The sequence below is a fragment of the Bufo gargarizans genome, chromosome 8, assembly GCF_014858855.1.
Source record: "Bufo gargarizans isolate SCDJY-AF-19 chromosome 8, ASM1485885v1, whole genome shotgun sequence".
Classification (NCBI taxonomy): Eukaryota; Metazoa; Chordata; class Amphibia; order Anura; family Bufonidae; genus Bufo; species Bufo gargarizans.
In genome coordinates, this window is record NC_058087.1 from 28,257,766 (window position 1) to 28,278,609 (window position 20,844).

The window sequence follows — 20,844 nt, forward strand, 5'->3', positions numbered from 1 at the left end:
CCCCCCTCCCCGTCGCCGCCACCCCCCAACCTCCCTCCACCAGCAGCAGAGTTAGGCTACTTTCACACCTGCGTTAGGTGCGGATCCGTCTGGCATCTGCACAGACGGATCCGCACCTATAATGCAAACGCTTGCATCTGTTCTGAACGGATCCGTCCAGACTTACAATGTCTGGACGGAGCCTGTGCGGATCCGTCCAGACTTACAATGTAAGTCAATGGGGACGGATCCGTTTGAAGATGCCACAATATGGCTCAATCTTCAAACGGATCCGTCCCCCATTGACTTTCAATGTAAAAGTCTGGACGGATCCGCTCAGGCTAATTTCACACTTAGCCATTATTTGCCAATATAATTCAGACGGATCCGTTCTGAACGGAGCCACCGTCTGCATTAATATGAGCAGATCCGTTCAGAACGGATACGATCGAACGTTAGTGTGAAAGTAGCCTAACTCTGCTATATTTCTGTAGCCTGCAACCTCTGACTGCCCAGTTGGGCTGAAACTACTACACCCAACATGTTTTGGCAATAATAGTAAATGGATATTGGTGCAATTCTGACCTATTAGTCTATATAATACATATATTATATAGACTAATAGCCCAGAATTGCACCAATATCCATTTACTATTACTGCCAAAACATGTTGGGTGTAGTAGTTTCAGCCCAATTGGGCAGTCAGAGGTTGCAGGCTACAGAAATATAGCAGAGTTAGTTATAAAGCCAGCCCCTGCCGACCCTACTCTGAGTCTACTCTGAACTCACTCACTCATAAATGTGGTGAGCAATTAGGAAGATCTTTTTTTTTTCTTTTTACAAATCTAATGTTATCTTATCTTAACTTCCGGACCGGCGCCAGCTTCTTCGCGCTCTCCAGAAAGCGCCTTCTCCCTGCTGCATCTCGGGCTCTCGGCGTCATGTCCGGTGCGGCCGCCCAACCAGAAATGACGAGGCACGCCACACCAGCACGGGGAGGAGAATCAGGGGGTGGAGACTCAAGGAGGGTAGGGCTGGCCTTGGCACTGACTGCAGCTCAGAAACGCAACACTGGGCGGTGGGCCCCGGGTTAAACAGGCAGGCACAGCACTACTGCGGGGCGGGGCCAGGGGTCCACAGGCGGCTGGGCCCCCTGGAGTGCCGGGCCCGGTCGCAACTGCGACCCCTGCGACCCCTGTATGTACTCCCCTGGTTTCTATGTTTCATATGTGGCCGTGACAGGTGTCGCGGTATAGCCTTTATTTTATTACTGACATAAGGCACAATTTTGGCACAAATTCTGGTGTAAGGTAAGCCAACCAGGATGTGGCACGGAGAGGAATAAATGAAAAAAAAAAAAAACACAGTATGGCAGCACAACGGAAAAACGATAAATACCATCCCTTAATGTGGTGGTGCCAGCCGTGTTGGGAGTCAGTCCTGAACTCCCCCAGGTATAGATGCACTTGTAAAGAAAACCGCAGCACTCTCCAGCCTTGAATTTCCAAAAGTTTATTCACCAGCAAAAATGCGACGTTTCGACCTGTGTGGTCTTTTTCAAGCAACTAACAATGTGAACAGAACCAAGTACGTGGACACCCAACTGCCAGTTCGAGGTGGGCGCATCCTCTGTTTGAATGGGACGGCTTAGTTGGGGCGAAAGGGTTAACCCGGGAACGGGGGACTCAACTACCTGACTAAGCTGGTCAGCAGTGGTTGGAACAGAGGAGGGGCGTTCCTTCTATCAAATGGAGGATACGCCCACCTCGAACTGACAGTTGGGTGTCCATGGCGGGTATGTCTACCCCATACGTTAAATGTGGGGTGATGTGTCATCCATTAAGACACTAGAGTGGTTTTGTGGGGGAGAGGAGGGTGATGACCCATACTGGAACGGGGGTTTATGACCTATACCCGATCGGGTTTGGCGATACGGCCCCTTCCCCCAATAAATTGGACATATAAGCCCAATAACCATTAAGCTGAATTAGGTACTTTACCCTGAAATCGTGGCATTATAGTGGATTCTATATTTATGTTTGACAAAAACTCTCTTTATAAAAATATGTAAAGAGGATTTTTTTTTATAAGTAGGCTACCCTTGGACATTGTTAGTTGCTTGAAAAAGGCCACGGAGGTCGAAACGTCGCTGGTGAATAAACTTTTGGAAATTCAAGGCTGGAGAGTGCTGCGGTTTTCTTTACAAGTGCACGGAGAGGAATAAAGTGTCTATCACTGTGATAACTTGGGCGCATCTTCTGCCTGTCTCCTCAGCATTTAAGCCGCCTCTAATGATACAAGGATCTGCAGGATATGATCCAGTGACCCTAGCATTTTTCCAATATTTTTCTTCAAATTGGACCACAAAGGGTGTGGGGGAGACAACTATATGTGAAATTAAGCAAATCAGGGTAGGGTTAAATATGCCCCGGAATTGGGGATCCCAATGTTGAAAGGTATAATATAGTCTTACACAGATCTGTGTAATATGGCACCCATAGTCCTATAGGCCCATCCTGTACCTCTAGTGCTTCAGAGGACTGTGACATGTATCATGCCACATTATAGAGCATCGCTTCTAGGGCATAACACAGGGCCTCATAGAAGCCCCATACTGTGACACACGCGGTGCCAACGAATGCATAATGTGGAGCCACAAAGACTCTGTGCCACTGTGCATGGGACCTTATAGTCCAGTATACACTGACCGGCCATTTCTGATTAAACACTCTGCAATTAGATCTTTGGAGAGCTAATTTGCGTATGTTTTCCCATGGACCATTGCCTGTAATGCTTCATAAACCCGTTAGATGTCTACATTGAGAACCAGTGCCCCCAGATTTTGTAATCTACCAAATTAGTCTTAGGGTTACCACCTCTGAATGTCCGTCCACCTTCCTCTCGACTTTCTGGCTGATGGTTCTGGTCGCCATCTGGCATGCGGTTCATCTGGCTCATCCTCTCGATCCTCTCAGAGCTTTCTGATACGTCATCTGCCAAGCTGTCAAGGCTCCCGCGGGGAAGCTTCCTCCTTAGTTCTGACCAAGACTGATGTATATCACTGGGCACTTGCAGGGGCAGTGGTGGGGTGTCCCGTCCTCCTTCATACCTCCCATAGATAAGTCTTCTGGTTCCGTCTGGCCGGGTGTGGGTAGCAGCAAAGTGAGCATGGTGAGTTGGGTTCCTTGCGCGGGTCAGGTCCTGATAGCTTGGCTGAACAGAGACATAAAGATATTCCATTACATGGTATTCAGACTCTGCATGACTCTGTGGTCAGAAGATGACCTGCAACCACCTTTATCAGACTAGTGGAGTCAGACAAAAGAACATGCAACAAACCCGGTGAGCAGCCAGATATTACCCAGCCACGCCATGCACAGGTCAGTCATCTGGAGGTCTGGTCATATATGGCCCTCTATAGATGTACATTCCGGTTCTTCAAGGGGGTGTCCAGTTTAGACATACTATTAGGGAATTCTGAGTTAATAGAGAAGGTCTCCCCTTTTCAAGATCCTCATATCTTGGACTGGGGTTCAGAGAAGTTATAAAGAGTGTCTCTCAATCTGGAGGACCCGTCCTATCCAGCATCACCCATTGATGTGAATGGACACTGTGTAATCCCTCTTTTCCCCCTGTGGTGGCAGTGCAGGTAAAAAAGTAGACTAACTATACTGGAGTTCAATGTATAAACTGTAAACAGCAAGCTCATGAGCTCCCCCTGGTGGTGACTGGAGGTAGTCAGCATTTTATCATTTAAAGGGCATCTGTCAGCAGATTTGTCCCTATGATACTGGCTGACCTGTTACATGTGCACTTGGCAGCTGAAGGCATCTGTGTTGGTCCCCTCTTCATATGTGCCCGCATTGCTGAGAAAAATGATGTGTTAATATATGCAAATGAGCCTCTGGGTGCAACGGGGGCGTTACCATTACACCTAGATACTCAGCTTTGTCTGCAACTGCCATGTCCTTTGCACTTTGATTGACAGGACCAGGTGTGATGATGTTTTCACTGCCTGGCCCTGTCAATTAAAGTGCAAAGGGAGCGGCAGCTGCAGAGAGAGACAAACCTCTAAGTGTAATGGTAACGCCCCCATTGCCCTAGAAGCTCATTTGCATATAATTTCTCCTAAGCAATGCGGACACGTAAGAACATGGGACCAACACAGAGGCCTTCAGCTGCCAAATGCACATGGAACAGGTCAGCCAGTGTCGTAGGGACAAATCTGCTGACAGATGCCCTTTAAATGATAAAATGCTGACTACCTCCAGTCACCACTAGGGGGAGCTCAAAGGTACAAATCTGCTGACAGATGCTACGCAGGGGATTTGGAGCTTTGTATCAGCAAAAGGATGAAGAAAAAGATGTAAAGAAACAAGTCAGCACAGAATGGTGTTGGATTGCTATGTATACATTTAGTAAATTAAATTAACCCTATAAACATCATTGTTGATTGACTGCTCAGGTTTAGTAATAAGCCCCAATGACAACCCGTCAGACATTCAGAACGACCCTGACTCATATGATTCTAGATTTATTGACTCCTGTTTCTCCATGAAATATTCTAGTATGGAGTAGAAAGCGTAGGTGACATTTATCTTGTCCCCGTTGTGTTTTTTCACAATGGCGCGTCTCTGCAGAAAGTGAGGCAGCAGCAGTGACTCATACGGAGATTATCTGACTTCTGCCGGCACATTGGAAGCCGCAGTTCTCCCCGGAGTCACTTCACAACAATATGTTCTGCAATCTGCAAACACTCCGCCATTTACTGGCCACGTACTGACTGCGCTCGTTTTTTTTTGTTTTTTTTTTATAATTTGGAGATGGAGGACAGATAGTCAAAATTAGACCTGAAATAGGAGGCAGTATACAGTAAGAAGTATTAGGTTACTCCACAGCACAAGTACTAGGAAATTAAAGTACAAGATGATAAGACGACGTGAAGATTTAAAGGTCTCCTACCTACTGTGTATACAGGACATGTCATATACCGCCCTATGCTCTCTGCACTGTATACTGCAATCTCCTGGACATCAATCACTGTCCGGGTTAGGGGTTGGCATAACCTAATAGATGTCACAGAGAGGTCCTACTACAGTTTATCCGGTACAACCACGGCTGGGTGCATTTGTCGTCAAGCCTGTTGACTGGTTCCAGCAGTAGAATAGTGAGTGCAGCTCTGGAGTATGATACAGAATGTAACTCAGGATCAGTACAGGATAAGTAATGTAATGGATGTACACAGTGACTCCACCAGCAGAATGGTGAGTGCAGCTCTGGAGTATAATACAGGATGTAACTCAGGATCAGTACAGGATAAGTAATGTAATGGATGTACACAGTGACTCCACCAGCAGAATGGTGAGTGCAGCTCTGGAGTATAATACAGGATGTAACTCAGGATCAGTACAGGATAAGTAATGTAATGGATGTACACAGTGACTCCACCAGCAGAATGGTGAGTGCAGCTCTGGAGTATAATACAGGATGTAACTCAGGATCAGTACAGGATAAGTAATGTAATGGATGTACACAGTGACTCCACCAGCAGAATGGTGAGTGCAGCTCTGGAGTATAATACAGGATGTAACTCAGGATCAGTACAGGATAAGTAATGTATGTACACAGTGACTGCACCAGCAGAATAGTGAGTGCAGCTCTGGAGTATAACACAGGATGTAACTCAGGATCAGTACAGGATAAGTAATGTAATGTATGTACACAGTGACTGCACCAGCAGAATAGTGAGTGCAGCTCTGGAGTATAATACAGGATGTAACTCAGGATCAGTACAGGATAAGTAATGTATGTACACAGTGACTCCACCAGCAGAATAGTGAGTGCAGCTCTGCAGTATAATACAGGATGTAACTCAGGATCAGTACAGGATACGTAATGTATGTACACAGTGACTCCACCAGCAGAATAGTGAGTGCAGCTCTGGAGTATAATACAGGATGTAACTCAGGATCAGTACAGGATAAGTAATGTATGTACACAGTGACTGCACCAGCAGAATAGTGAGTGCAGCTTTGGAGTATAATACAGGATGTTACTTAGGATCAGTACAGGATAAGTAATGTATGTACACAGTGACTCCACCAGCAGAATAGTGAGTGCAGCTCTGGAGTATAATACAGGATGTAACTCAGGATTAGTACAGGATAAGTAATGTAATGTATGTACACAGTGACTCCACCAGCAGAATAGTGAGTGCAGCTCTGGAGTATAATACAGGATGTAACTCAGGATCAGTACAGGATATGTAATGTATGTACACAGTGACTCCACCAGCAGAATAGTGAGTGCAGCTCTGAAGTATAATACAGGATGTAACTCAGGACCAGTACAGGATAAGTAATATATGTACACAGTGACTGCACCAGCAGAATAGTGAGTGCAGCTCTGGAGTATAATACAGGATGTAACTCAGGATCAGTACAGGATAAGTAATGTATGTACACAGTGACTCCACCAGCAGAATAGTGAGTGCAGCTCTGGAGTATAATACAGGATGTAACTCAGGATCAGTACAGGATACGTAGTGTATGTACACAGTGACTCCACCAGCAGAATAGTGAGTGCAGCTCTGGAGTATGATAGAAGAGGAAATTAAAAATGTTCTTCTATGACTATGCAGGGTATGCGGAGCACTGCATCAGAATATTGGTGACTTAACCCCTATAAAAGGAAGGAATTAATCAGCAGAGAATATTTGGCCTACTTGGGTCCCTCTCCGCTCATCTGCGATACCCGTCAATATAACCTCTACATACAATAAATGTTCATTAGTTTCCATGGCTAGTGCCCACCTGAGGATTGGCCGACTGTAAACTCAGCAGGGAGTATGTCAGGTAACGATCCAACAGAGGAGAAATGTTCTGCTTGAAGTTCCCAGGAAGCCTTTGAGACAGAGTTGAAGAATCTGATGAAGAAACCCGAGGTCTGAAGTACTGCAGGGTATCAGCACGACTGCTCCATCTCTGCAGTGGACCTGCCCCCGTAAGGCGCTGAATAGAGCGCCCAGGTGAAAGGGGCAAAGAAGACCTAAAAATCAGGATGTAGAAATATTTTTATGAGAATGATGTAAATATTTATTGCCTTTCCAGGTACATGAAGTAGGTCTAGGATACACTTCGATACCTGCTCTGTGTATCTGCATAACCAGACCCCTGTGTGCAGTGAAATGCTGGGCCTACCACAGACATGTCACTGCAATGGGCCTGAAATTTCACTGTGCGAATGGTCCACGTGCTGCTGATGTTTGTCACAAGGGCCTCTCTGCACGTGAGTATAGCTTTATATTGGATCATATTGGTCACAAATTCTTCCTTAACAAACCCTGAGATCATCTGCATCAATAAATAAGTCATACTGGACCAATATGGCAGTAGCTGTAGCAGCAGCTGCCTGACACTGAGATTTAAAGGCTATGTACACCTTTGGGGGGAAATTTTTTTATGATTGCATTTTACTCATTTTGGTCTAAAAATCTTTTTTTTCAATTGGTCTTTATTAAAAATATTGAGTTGTTCTGTCACAAAGGGTTAACTGTCTAGCTGTGTTACAAGTACTTTCACTTATCTAATAAACCTTATCTCTATATTACTAAAAGCTCAAAAACACTTATTTAAGCCACATTCTTATCAGTAATGTAAGAAATGCACTATAATGAGGGTTTAGGAGGTCAGAGAGCAGAGATAAGGAGCCCTCAACTGAGCTGCCTGACTAAACAGAGACAAAATTCAGATCCTGAGAGAAACTCAAGACTGCACAGAGAAAGGGGCTCAACATTTTTACTAAAGACCAAATGAAAAAATGATATTTAGCTCAAAATGAGTACAATGCAATAATAAATAATTGCCCCCAAAAATGCACATAGCCTTTAACTTCATCGTCTTCACCTGAACAAGCTTAGGATCAGTTCTACTGTCACACGTCCTTGATGTCATCCATGACAAGATGGTCATCGGTGTGAATACACACATTAAAGTCAATGGGTACATGTGCTGTCTGTGAAGGTGTGAAAGAGGCCTTATAAATAATGCGGAAATTTGGGATCATAATGCTCTGCAGCAATATTCTTGGACGGTCTTCCACTTTCGATATTTTTTTTTTTTTTTTTTACACTTTTTCACCGCTATGTGAACATAGATGAACCCTAACTCATAAAATCAGTTCTTCACATGGTACAACATAGCATAGTTCTAGGCTACAGCATGTCACATTGACCAAATATCAGAGCACACCGCTTCCTCTGGCTTACCTGTCCTCATCCAGAAGGTCAAGTGGCTCCAGGGACTTATGCTGCGGGATCCGTCCCATCTCATGAGCCATTACACGTTGCGTTACATCATCCTTCCACGACAGCCCTGCAGCCACAAGCACAAAGAGTCTTCAAAGGTCAGATCCATAAATTAGATTTACCCTTATTTGAGTTTGTCCATGATGGCTGCATAATCATATATATGTGCCAATGAGTATAAATAAGGGCAACGGTCCTGAACCTGAGTGTTGAAAAACTACAACTACCAGCATGCCCTGCCAACCTCTGGTAAGGCATGCTGGTTGCTTTGAAATCAATAAGGGGTCCACTCCTTAGCAAATGTACTTCTTTATTAGAAAAAGTTAAATCTCAGTGTCAGGGCTGTGCATCCGATCCACATTTTTTGCGGGTCAGATGCAAACCCATTCACTTTAATGGGGCTTCAAAAGATGCGAACCTCACACCGTGCGCTATACGCATCCGTATGTCAATTCAGTGGCACCTACAAAAAAATAGAACATAGAAAAATAGTAAAATTTTTGTCCTTTTTGCAGACAAGGATAGGACTATAGATGGCAGGATGTTAGATTCCGCAAATTGCGGAATGCACATGGTCGGTATCCGTGTTTTGAGGATCTGCAATTTGTGGACCACAAAAATAGCAACGGCCGCATGCATGAGCCCTTAGGCAGCTGCTGCTACAGATAAAGCAGTATTCGTGTGCATCAAATTGGTGTAGACGATATTAGGGCTTGTTGGGGCATGCTGGGAGCTGTAGTTCCACAACACCAGGAGAGGACAGATAGAGGACCATTGTGTTAGACAACAGATGTTTATTAAGTATTCCTATATACAGCATGTGTGAGATGACCAGAGCCATAACTTGAACCTCCTGGACACTAAGGCCTCATGCACAGGACCGTATGTATTTTGCAGTCCGAAAAAACGGATCCGCAAAAAATGCGGGCAACGTCTGTGTGCATTCCGTATTTTGCAGAACAGAACAGCTGGCCCCTAATAGAACAGTCCTATCCTTGTCCTTGACGTGGACAATAATAGGACATGTTCAGTTTTTTTTGCGGAACAGAAATACGGAAACGGAATGCACATGGAGTAACTTCCGTTTGTTTTTGTGGACCCATTGAAATGAATGGTTCCGTATATGGTCGGGAAAAAATACGGAATGGATACGGAAAGAAAATACGTTCGCGTGCATGAAGCCTAATGCAACATGTCGGTCTTTAGCCCCCATTGACACAAAAAAACACACAAGTCAAGTGAAGAAAAATGCCACTGACAAAATAAAAATAAATGTTTTTGTGTTGCATTTAATAATTAACATTGACACCTGGAACTGGTGTTTTATGCATAAAAAGCCTGTTTCTGACTGTCTTATTTTTTCAGTCTCATTTACCAACTGTTTTTGCGCCTGTTTTGGAGGCATTTGCGCCTGTTGCACCTGTTTTGAGTTTTAAAACAAATTCAGAAGTTTTCTAACTTTTGCACCTAACTTCTGTCCTATTTATGTAGGTGCGCCTTATTTTGCACCACATCTTGTTGCAAATACAGTCTAATTTCTACACCACCCCAGGGCTGGCGTACTTTTGTGTCTGTTTTGAGTGGTGAATTGCGTCATAATTTGCCTTCTTTCATGGAGACTTGAGTCAAAATTAAGTTCACTTGCGCCACATTTTCATGCCTATACTATTTAGACCAGTTTAGTGAATTTGAATCTGTCTTACAAGAAAATAACCACTAGATGTCAGACTTAAACCAAAAAAGACAAACCAGATTTATTAAGGCAAATTAAAGGCAGAATTTGCCAATATGCCTGTTTTTTTTACTAAAAAAAAAAGGCCGAACTTAGTAAATTTGCCCCCCCCAAAAAAAAAATGCCGGGCTTTGATAGTCTATGCACTGCCGAAGGATGTGCCTAATTTATGAGGAAGTGTGCACCTTTTTTTAAATAATGCACATCCCTCGGCACTCCATGCTCCTAGTTTGAAATCTACTCCAGTCCCTGGAAATAGGTGTAAATGTTAGTGACGGCCCAGCATCTGCCATAATCCTGACACTCCCCAGTGGACAGCATAAAAACACCCCTGCAACAAAATATTGTTTAAAAAGTCGCAAAACGGCATCTTGCAACTGTTTTTATGCCAAAAATTGGCGTATTAGACTTAATAAATGATCTCCTATAGGTGAAACGACCCTCAAGGTCTCCACCTACTGTGTGAGATGCCTAGAGATACTGTAACTGTAACTCCTCAACTGATCCCAATGCATAATCTGTATCAAGGCCCCCATCTAATGTGAGTTATTTAGACTTTGGGTGCATTGTTAAAGAGGAACTCTAACCTCTCCTGACATGTAACTGCTTGCATTCCCTGTGTAATAACGATTCTGGAGCATCCATTCGTATGACTCCATGTTGTACTTTGAGTTTATGGATGAATTGTCAGCAGCTTGCAGTGAAGGTACAGATGAGTGTTACCAGTTGGGGGCGTGTCCCTGCACAGTCTGACACCAGCAGACATGCCCACTACTGGTAACATCCATGTGCACTTTTAATGCAGACTGTTGGCAATTAATTTGTAAACTTCTAGCAGGAATAATACAGGAAAGGCACAACATAGAGTCATAAGAATAGATACTCCATGGGGAATTTAACATGTCAGGATTGGTGACAGGTCCTCTAAGTGACAGGAGGGGGGAAGGCTGAATTATATCGGCCACAAAATATATTAAATATATTACTAAAAGTATAATAAACCCTGGTATTATGTGCACCTATATAGATTTAACTGTCTAAGCTTTATCAGCAGCTGCCTGACACTGAGATTTACCATCCTCTATGGATATAGTATGGAAGTATTTTTGCTACAGAACCTGTGTTAACCCTTTTAGATTGTGTTCTATGATCTCATATACGATAAGGTGAACACATTTATTATCCTTTCTGCCAATGTTATAAGTAATGCAGACGTCAGGGCCTCCTCCCCATGGTTGGGCTCCTGGAGTTGATTGAAAGGGTTCTGTAGAGGGGCCAATTTTGTCACAGGATGGAGATATGGAAATACATAAGGCTAGTTTCACACTTGCGGCAGGACGGATCCGACAGGCTGTTCACCATGTCGGATCCGTCCTGCAGCTATTTCGCCGTGCCCGCGGACTGCCGCTCCGTCCCCATTAACTACAATGGGGACAGGGGCGGAGCTCTGACGCAGCACGGCGCTGCACGGAGAAAGCCGCCGGACTAAAAAGCCTGACATGCAGTAATTTTAGTCCGGCGGCCTTTCTCCATGCAGCGCCGGAGCTCCGCCCCCGTCCCCATTATAGTCAATGGGGACGGAGCGGCGGTCCGGCGGTACGGCGAAATAGCCGCAGGACGGATCCGACATGGTGAACAGCCTGTCGGATCCGTCCTGCCGCAAGTGTGAAAGTACCCTAAGACGGCAGCGACTGACCGTCAGTCACAGAGCCTAGAGATGGCGAGCCCTGTCATTTCCAATATATCTGACAGTCATTTCCACCAGCAATTTCGTTTGGACTTACCTTTTGCTGTGAGTCGCCGTAGTACGGCCTGCAGCTGCTGCAGCGTACCCGGCGTCACCTGGAACTGGCCCACGTCCCTTTCAGACCGATCACGGCACTGACCGAATAAACCATCTGAAACCGAAAGGCCTGATGTTACAGGTGCAAGGACTACAGCATATGCAAGAAAAAGCGAGTGATGACAGCTCCTTCATGATCTCTGTGATAGAAAGGACCAATCTGACTACATTAATAATGTGAAAACCATTTTGTAATATCTTACTCCTAGGCTGAGATATGGGCACTTGAAGTTACAGGCCCGAAGCCCGAGGCTGCACTACTGAGAGAGACGACGATGTTCTGGTCTTTGTTAGGTACAGCATCATCATGGAGCCCTTGTGTGAATTCAAGTCACCAAATACAACTATATCTATATCCCCTCCCCTGACAAGAATAGCGGCCTTTATTTGTCTTTATGTGGGGAGAGCCATAGATTGTGTGACTGAAATCCACACAGGGTTTCCATGACAACGAGGCTTGCGGCCTGCAACTTCCAGCGCTCATATCTTAGCCCAGGAGTCATATACTGTATTAAAATGGTGGTTTTCACATTATTAGGCTACATTCACATTGCAAAATTGCCGTTACCTGCGCTTTTCATGGGTCCCATTTAGGGTTGCCACCCGGACGATAATTTAGTGCCCCTGCCAGTAATTCTTTTTATACAGAAAAAGAAAAAAAGCACTCATCCATTTGATCGCACTCGCTACTCACTGGAGGACAGGACCTGCGAGATGTCATCACGCTGGAGCGCAGGTCCTGTCCTGAGCTTCCAGTCAGCAGTGAGTGTTCGGCCTCATGCACACGACAGTATTTTTTCATGGTCTGCAAAAACGGGGTCCGTAGGTCCGTGATCCGTGACCGTTTTTTCATCCGTGGGTCTTCCTTGATTTTTGGAGGATCCACGGACATGAAAAAAAAGTTTTGGTGTCCGCCTGGCCGTGCGGAGCCAAACGGATCCGTCCTGAATTACAATGCAAGTCAATGGGGACGGATCCGTGTGATGTTGACACAATATGGTGCAATTGCAAACGGATCCGTCCCCATTGACTTTCAATGTAAAGTCAGGAGTCCCTTCATGGGATCGGAGTTTTCTCCAATCCGATGGCATATTTTAACTTGAAGCGTCCCCATCACCATGGGAACGCCTCTATGTTAGAATATACTGTCGGATATGAGTTACATCGTGAAACTCAGATCCGACAGTATATTCTAACACAGAGGCGTTCCCATGGTGATGGGGACACTTCAGGTTAGAATATACTAAAAAACTGTGTACATGACTGCCCCCTGCTGCCTGGCCAGCAGGGGGCAGACCCCCCCCCCCTCCACCCCTGTAGTTAACTCATTGGTGGCCAGTGGGCCCCCCCTCCCTCCCCTGTAGTTAACGCGTTGGTGGCCAGCCCCCCCTCCCTCCCCTGTAGTTAACTCATTTGTAGCCAGTGGGCCCCCCCCTCCCTCCCCTGTAGTTAACTCATTGGTAGCCAGTGGGGCCCCCCCCTCCCTCCCTCCCCTGTAGTTAACTCATTGGTAGCCAGTGGGGCCCCCCCTCCCTCCCCTGTAGTTAACTCGTTGGTAGCCAGCCCCCCCCCTCCCTCCCCTGTAGTTAACTCATTGGTGTCCAGTGGGCCCACCCTCCCTCCCCTGTAGTTAACTCGTTGGTGGCCAGTGGGCCCTCTCCCCTCCCTCCCCCTCCTAATTAAAATCTCTCCCCTATCATTGGTGGCAGTGGAGAGTACCGATCGGAGTCCCAGTTTAATCGCTGGGGCTCCGATCGGTAACCATGGCAACCGGGACGCTACTGCAGTCCCGGTTGCCATGGTTACTTTGCAATTTGTAGAAGCATCATACTTACCTGCGAGCTGCAATGTCTGTGTCCGGCCGGGAGCTCCTCCTACTGGTAAGTGACAGGTCATTAGGCAATGCACCGGACAGACCTGTCACTTACCAGTAGGAGGAGCTCCCTGCCGGACACAGACATCGCACTGTCGGATCTGAGTTTTCACAAAGTGAAAACTCAGCTCTGAAAAAGCTTTTATGCAGACGGATCTTCGGATCCGTCTATATGAAAGTAACCTACGGCCACAGATCACGGACACGGATGCCAATCTTTTGTGCATCCGTGTTCTTTCACGGACCCATTGACTTGAATGGGTCCGTGAACCGTTGTCCGTCAAAAAAATAGGACAGGTCATATTTTTTTGACGGACAGGATACACGGATCACGGTCTCGGCTGCAAAACGGTGCATTTTCCGATTTTTCCACGGACCCATTGAAAGTCAATGGGTCTGCGAAAAAAAAACGGAAAACGGCACAACGGCCACGGATGCACACAACGGTCGTGTGCATGAGGCCTTCCCCACAGCGCCATCAAATGGAGGAGGTGAGTGCTTTTTTTTTTGCACAGAGAAGAGAAGGGAGCACTAATAGGGGGCATTATTAATTCTGGGGGGGGGGGGGGCGCTAATGGGGTAATTATTAATGCTGGGGGTGCTAATGGGGCATTATTAATTTTGGGGGGTTACTAATGGAGCCATTACTGTTACTGGGGGCACTGATGGGGGCATTATTAATTCAGGAGACACTAATGGGGGCATAACTATTAATAGGGGGCACTACTGGGGGCATTAATATTACTTGGGGAACTAATGGGGGCACTATTAGTTCTGGGGGGCACTAATGGGGACATTTCTATTATTGGGGGCACTATTAATTTTGGGGAGCGCTAATGGGGGCATTATTAATTCTGGGGGCACTAATAGGGGCATTATTAATTCAGGGGGCGCTAATGGGGACATTATTCATCCTGGGGGCACTAATGGGGGCATTATTAATTCTGGGGAAGCTAATGGGGGCATTATTTAACTGGGGGTTGCTAATGGGGTAATTATTAATCCTGGGGGTGCTAATGGGGGCATTGTCCATTCTGGGGGTCACTAATGGAGGCATTAATATTACTGGGGGGCATTAATGGGGGCACTGTTAATACTGGGAGCCACATTATGACACCGTAGCACCATCAAATGGAGGAGGTGAGTTCTTTTTTTTTGCACAGAAAAGAGAAGGGGGCACTAATGGGGGCATTATTAATTCTGCGGGCACTAATGGGGGCATAATTAATTCTGGGGGTGCTAATAGGGGCATTATTACTGTAATGCTGGGGGTGCTAATGGGGGCATTATTAATTATGGGGGGCACTAATGAAGGCATTACTATTACTGGGGGGCACTAATGGGGGCATTGTGAATTCTGGGGGTCACTGATGGACCCATTAATATTACTGTGGGGCACTAATTGGGGGACTATTAATACTGGGAGCCACCTTATGAAACCGCGGCGCCATCAAATGGAGAAGGTGAGTTCTTTTTTCTTTTTTTGCACAGAAAAGAGAAAGGGGCACTAATGGGGGGCATTAATAATTCTGGTGGGCACTAATGGGGATATTACTATGACCAGGGGCATTAATATTACTGGGCGCACTAATGGGGGCACTATCAATTCTGGGGGGCACTAATGATGGGGGCATTACTATTACTGGGGGAACTAATGGGGCACAATTAATTCTGGGGGGCACTAATGGGGGAATTACTATTACTGAGGGCACTAATGGGGACATTATTAATTTTTGGGGCACTAATGGGGGAATTTGTAATTCTGGGTGGGCTAATGGGGGCATTATTAACACAGGGGGTGCTAATGGGGTCATTATTAATTATGCAGGGCACTAATAGAGGCATTACTATTACTGGGGCGCTAATGGGGGCATTATTAATTATGCAGGACACTAATAGAGGCATTACTATTACTGGGGGCACTAATGGGGGCATTAATAATCCCGGGGGGCACTAATAGGGGCCTTATCCATTCTAGGAGTCACTAATGGAGGCATTAACAGTACATGGGGTCACTAATGGGGGCACTATAAATACTGGGAGCTACATAATGACATAGCGACTTAACACCCCGTGTTAAGCCACGCCCAACTTGGTCAGTATTTTTTGTTGGGAAAGGTTCCAACCATAGTCCCACTGTCAAAATGCCTATTCACAAAAGGTACAAGAATAGGACATGTTCTATCATTTGCAGAACGGCCCCACAGATGACATCCATGTGATGACCACTTTTTTTGTGCAATCCACAAAAAATGCTGACTGAATATACGGTCGTGTAAATGACGCCTTATGGGGCCTTTTGAACTGGTCTCCCTAAAGGGTTTTTCCAGCTTTCAGATTTTGATGCCATATCCTCAGGATAGCATACTTACTGACATTTTGGTTTGTAAAATCGGGGCATCCAAAACACTGCGCCCCAGGTAACGCCGCCAACTCCGCCCAGAAATGCCCACTTATGGGCAGGGGGTTATCATAACCCCCACCCATTTTGGTCCGATTTTGCCAGGACTGTGCCTGCAAATTCCGGACAGTTGGCAACTATGAGGATAGGTCATCAATATCAGATTAGTGGGGGTCCGATTCCTGGCACCCTTGCTGATCAGCTCTTTGAAGAAGAGGTGGCGCTTCGTGAGTGCTGCAGCCTGCCCAGCACAGCGCTGTACACTGTATAGTGGCCGTGTTTGGTATTGCAACTCAGGCCCCATTAACTTGAATGGGAATGAGCTGCATAAAGACATGTTACCAATGAACGTGACGTCACTGGCCTATGAAGACGCCGCGCTGTTTGCCAACTGATCGGTGGGGGGAGGGGTTGTCAGGATCAGATACAGATGACCTATCCTGAGGATCTGTCATCGATATTCTACTTCTGGAAAAGCCCTTCAATTAGCACACCACGCTGTAGTGACATCACTGGTATGATTTGCCTGTGTCTGTTGATGTCACGAATTACTACCCTAAAAGCTTAGGCATTATTTGGGAATTAGGATGTGAGCATCGTCTTGGATTAATTCGGTGGCATTCTTTGAGCACTGTATGGCGCTGCTATTTAGGCACTGCATTGCAATACTGTATAGTGGTAAGGTGGTATTGTTTAAATACTCTACGCCCCAAGTGATATTCCGGCAGTACAATGTTTTTCCAAGGGGCCTTTAAGGGGTATTCCCATCTCAGAAATTTATGTCATATTTACAGGTTGGAATATCCCTTTAAAGAAGTAGAAATGATAGAATCAAATATTTTACAGTCTGTTTGCAGACTGACGCTCCTGAGTTCCGTCAGCTGACTGCTCAGGTGAAGCCTTATCTCTGATCTCCTGACCTCATAAACACTCATTACTGCTAAACTCTTATCCTTATAGGAAGTATGGGGAAGGTAGGTACCGCTGCTATGGGCAGAGTTGTACATATGGGTTTCCATTCTTGTGTTTTGCACACTTACCCTGTACGCAGACCTCCTCCTTAGAACAAAGCCGCAGATCAAAGAGACAGCCTGGGGAAAATACAGGAATGTGTGAAAAGGTGGTCGGGAAATACTGTGTGTTTAAAGGCTGTGGACACCTTCGGGGCAAATTATTTTATTATTGCATTTTACTCATTTTGGACTCAAAGTAATTTTTTCAGTTGGTCTTTATTAAAAAATGTCAGCAATTTTTGTGATACATGGGGTTAAAAATGAGTCTATTTACAGACTGTGCCTTCTGAGTTCCATAAGCTGTCGGCTCGTATGAAGCCTTATCTCTGATTTCCTGACCTCATTAAAGCCATCTTCTTATTGGTTAGCTATTACGGTAGTTATAATGAGTGTTTATGAGGTCAGGAGATCAGAGATAAGGCTTCACATGACTGTTGGAACTCAGGAAAGACTGTCTGCAAATAAACAGATTTTTAACCTCATGTATCACAATAAATGCTAAGAAATTTTTAATAAACACCAATTGAAAAAAAATATTTTAAGCCCAATGCAAAATGCAATCATAAATAAATGCCCCGAAGGTATCCATAGCCTTTAAGACTGGGTTCATACAGGACATTTTTGATGCAGTTTTCCATATTTTTTTTACCACATTTTTTAATGACCAAAAATATTATCCTGAAAAAGAATCGGTGCATGCTCCATGATATGTGGCGATAGTCTCTGTAATATCAATGCCATCAACCACATATGGGACATACGGAGCATCAGTCGACGGCCCTGACATGTGCAAGAGGCCTGAATCTACCCTCTACTCAGTTCCTTCTCATACGGATAACACACGCTATTCATCTTACTACGCTTTCTTTTACTACCATCTGCAGGACTACAAACCGCATATCCTTCTGGTCTATATCTGAGGGCAGTAGGAGAAACTCAGAGCTCAGGGATATATCGTTTTCTTTTATATGATTCTGTATTGTCATGTAAAAAGGGATTTTTCAAGAATTTTTCTTAGAAACAGTTCACTCCAGGACTCGCTTTCTCTATGAATTGGTGGGGGATCCAGGACTCACAGGTTTTCTCTATGAGGATGCAGGACTCACAGGCTTTCTCTATGATTTAGTGGGGGATTCGGGACTCACAGGGTTTCTCTATGAATGGGTGGGGGATCCAGGACTCACAGGTTTTCTCTATGAATGGGTGGGGGATTCGGGACTCACAGGCTTTCTCTATGATTTGGTGGGGGATTCGGGACTCACAGGCTTTCTCTATGAATGGGTGGGGGATCCAGGACTTACAGGTTTTTTCTATGAATGGGCGAGGGATTCAGGACTCACTGGCTTTCTCTATGAATAGGTGGGGGATTCAGGACTCACAGGCTTTCTCTATGAATGGCTGGGGGATCCAGGACTCACAGGCTTTCTCTATGAATGGGTGGGGGATCCAGGACTCACAGGCTTTCTCTATGAATGGGTGGGGGATTCAGGACTCACAGACTTTCTATATGAATGTGTGGGGGATTCAGGACTCACAGACTTTCTCTATGAATGGGTGGGGGATTCAGGACTCATAGGCTTTCTCTATGAATGGGTGGGGGATTAAGGACTCACAGGCTTTCTCTATGAATGGGTGAAGGATCCAGGACTCACAGGCTTTATCTATGGATGAGTGGGGAATTCAGGACTCACTTTCTTTCTCTTTGATTGGGTGTAAGATGCAGACTTCACAGGCTTTCTTTATGAATGGGTGGGGGATTCAGGACTCACAGGCTTTCTCAGTGGTTACCGGGATCATTTTACCCCTCCTCTCTATCCCGCACTGCCTTCTGATAAAGACATGACAGATCTGCTTTATCCTTCTTTACTGCATCTTTTCCTACCTGTCAGCTACAAAGTAGTATCTTCCCATCATACTTATACTACACGTTAATCATTTTCTTATCCCTGCACTACCGACTATTATACTGCTCTGTTTCCTCTCTTTCTTATACTTTTATTATCAACCTTCTTTCCATCCTTGTCTATTATCTTCCTATCCCATCACACACTACTCCTCTTCTTCCATCTTCCATCTATATATGTGATACATGGGGTTAAAAATGAGTCTATTTACAGACTGTGCCTTCTGAGTTCCATAAGCTGTCGGCTCGTATGAAGCCTTATCTCTGATTTCCTGACCTCATTATAGCCATATTCTTATCGGTTAGCTATTACGGTAGTTATAATGAGTGTGTATGAGGTCAGGAGATCAGAGATAAGGCTTCACATGACTGTTGGAACTCAGGAAAGACTGTCTGCAAATAAACTGATTTTTAACCCCATGTATCACAAAAAATGCTAAGAAATTTTTAATAAACAACAATTGAAAAAAATATATTTTAAGCCCAATGCAAAATGCAATCATAAATAAATACCCTGAAGGTTCATACAGGACATTTTTGATGCAGTTTTCCATATTTTTTTTACCATATTTTTTAATGACCAAAAATATTATCCTGAAAAAGAATCGGTGCATGCTCCATGATATGTGGCGATAGTCTCTGTAATATCAATGCCATCAACCACATATGGGACATACGAAGCATCAGTCGACGGCCCTGAGATGTGCACGAGGCCTGAGGCCTAACACACGCTATTCATCTTACTCTGCTTTCTTTTACTACCATCTGCAGGACTACAAACCGCATATCCTTCTGGTCTATATCTGAGGGCAGTAGGAGAAACTCAGAGCTCAGGGATATATCGTTTTCTTTTATATGATTCTGTATTGTCATGTAAAAAGGGATTTTTCAAGAATTTTTCTTAGAAACAGTTCACTCCAGGACTCGCTTTCTCTATGAATTGGTGGGGGATTCAGGACTCACAGGTTTTCTCTATGAGGATGCAGGACTCACAGGCTTTCTCTATGATTTAGTAGGGGATTCGGGACTCACAGGGTTTCTCCATGAATGGGTGGGGGATCCAGGATCACAGGTTTTCTCTATGAATGGGTGAGAGATTCAGGACTCACAGGTTTTCTCTATGAATGGGTGGGGGATTCAGGAATCACAGACTTTCTATATGAATGGGTGGGGGATTCAGGACTCATAGGCTTTCTCTATGAATGGGTGGGGGATTAAGGACTCACAGGCTTTCTCTATGAATGGGTGGGGGATCCAGGACTCACAGGCTTTCTCTATGAATGGGTGGGGGATTCAGGAATCACAGACTTTCTATATGAATGGGTGGGGGATTCAGGACTCATAGGCTTTCTCTATGAATGGGTGGGGGATTAAGGACTCACAGACTTTCTCTATGAATGGGTGGGGGATCCAGGACTCACAGGCTTTCTCTATGAATGGGTGGGGGATCCAGGACTCACAGGCTTTCTCTATGAATGGGTGGGGGATCCAGGACTCACAGGCTTTCTCTATGAATGGGTGGGGGATTCAGGACTCACAGGCTTTCTCTATGAATGGGTGGGGGATCCAGGACTCACAGGCTTTCTCTATGAATTGGTGGGGGATTCAGGACTCACAGACTTTCTATATGAATGGGTGGGGGATTCAGGACTCACAGGCTTTCTCTATGAATGGGTGGGGGATTCAGGACTCATAGGCTTTCTCTATGAATGGGTGGGGAATTAAGGACTCACAGGCTTTCTCTATGAATGGGTAAGGGATCCAGGACTCACAGGCTTTCTCTATGAATGGGTGG

General features: G+C 45.2%; 1 protein-coding gene across 1 annotated transcript in view; it reads right to left on the reverse strand.

The window, feature by feature from the left end:
• PTPRN (protein tyrosine phosphatase receptor type N) overlaps positions 1-20,844 on the reverse strand; it is a 68,462-nt gene that overhangs the window by 40,340 nt on the left and 7,278 nt on the right. The window contains exons 2-6 of the mRNA XM_044303251.1: positions 17,174-17,224; positions 11,801-11,914; positions 8,246-8,351; positions 6,792-7,026; positions 2,856-3,192 (exon numbers count right to left, since the gene is read on the reverse strand). Coding sequence (XP_044159186.1) covers positions 2,856-3,192; positions 6,792-7,026; positions 8,246-8,351; positions 11,801-11,914; positions 17,174-17,224 — 843 coding nt within the window. The remainder of the gene's footprint in view (positions 1-2,855; positions 3,193-6,791; positions 7,027-8,245; positions 8,352-11,800; positions 11,915-17,173; positions 17,225-20,844) is intronic.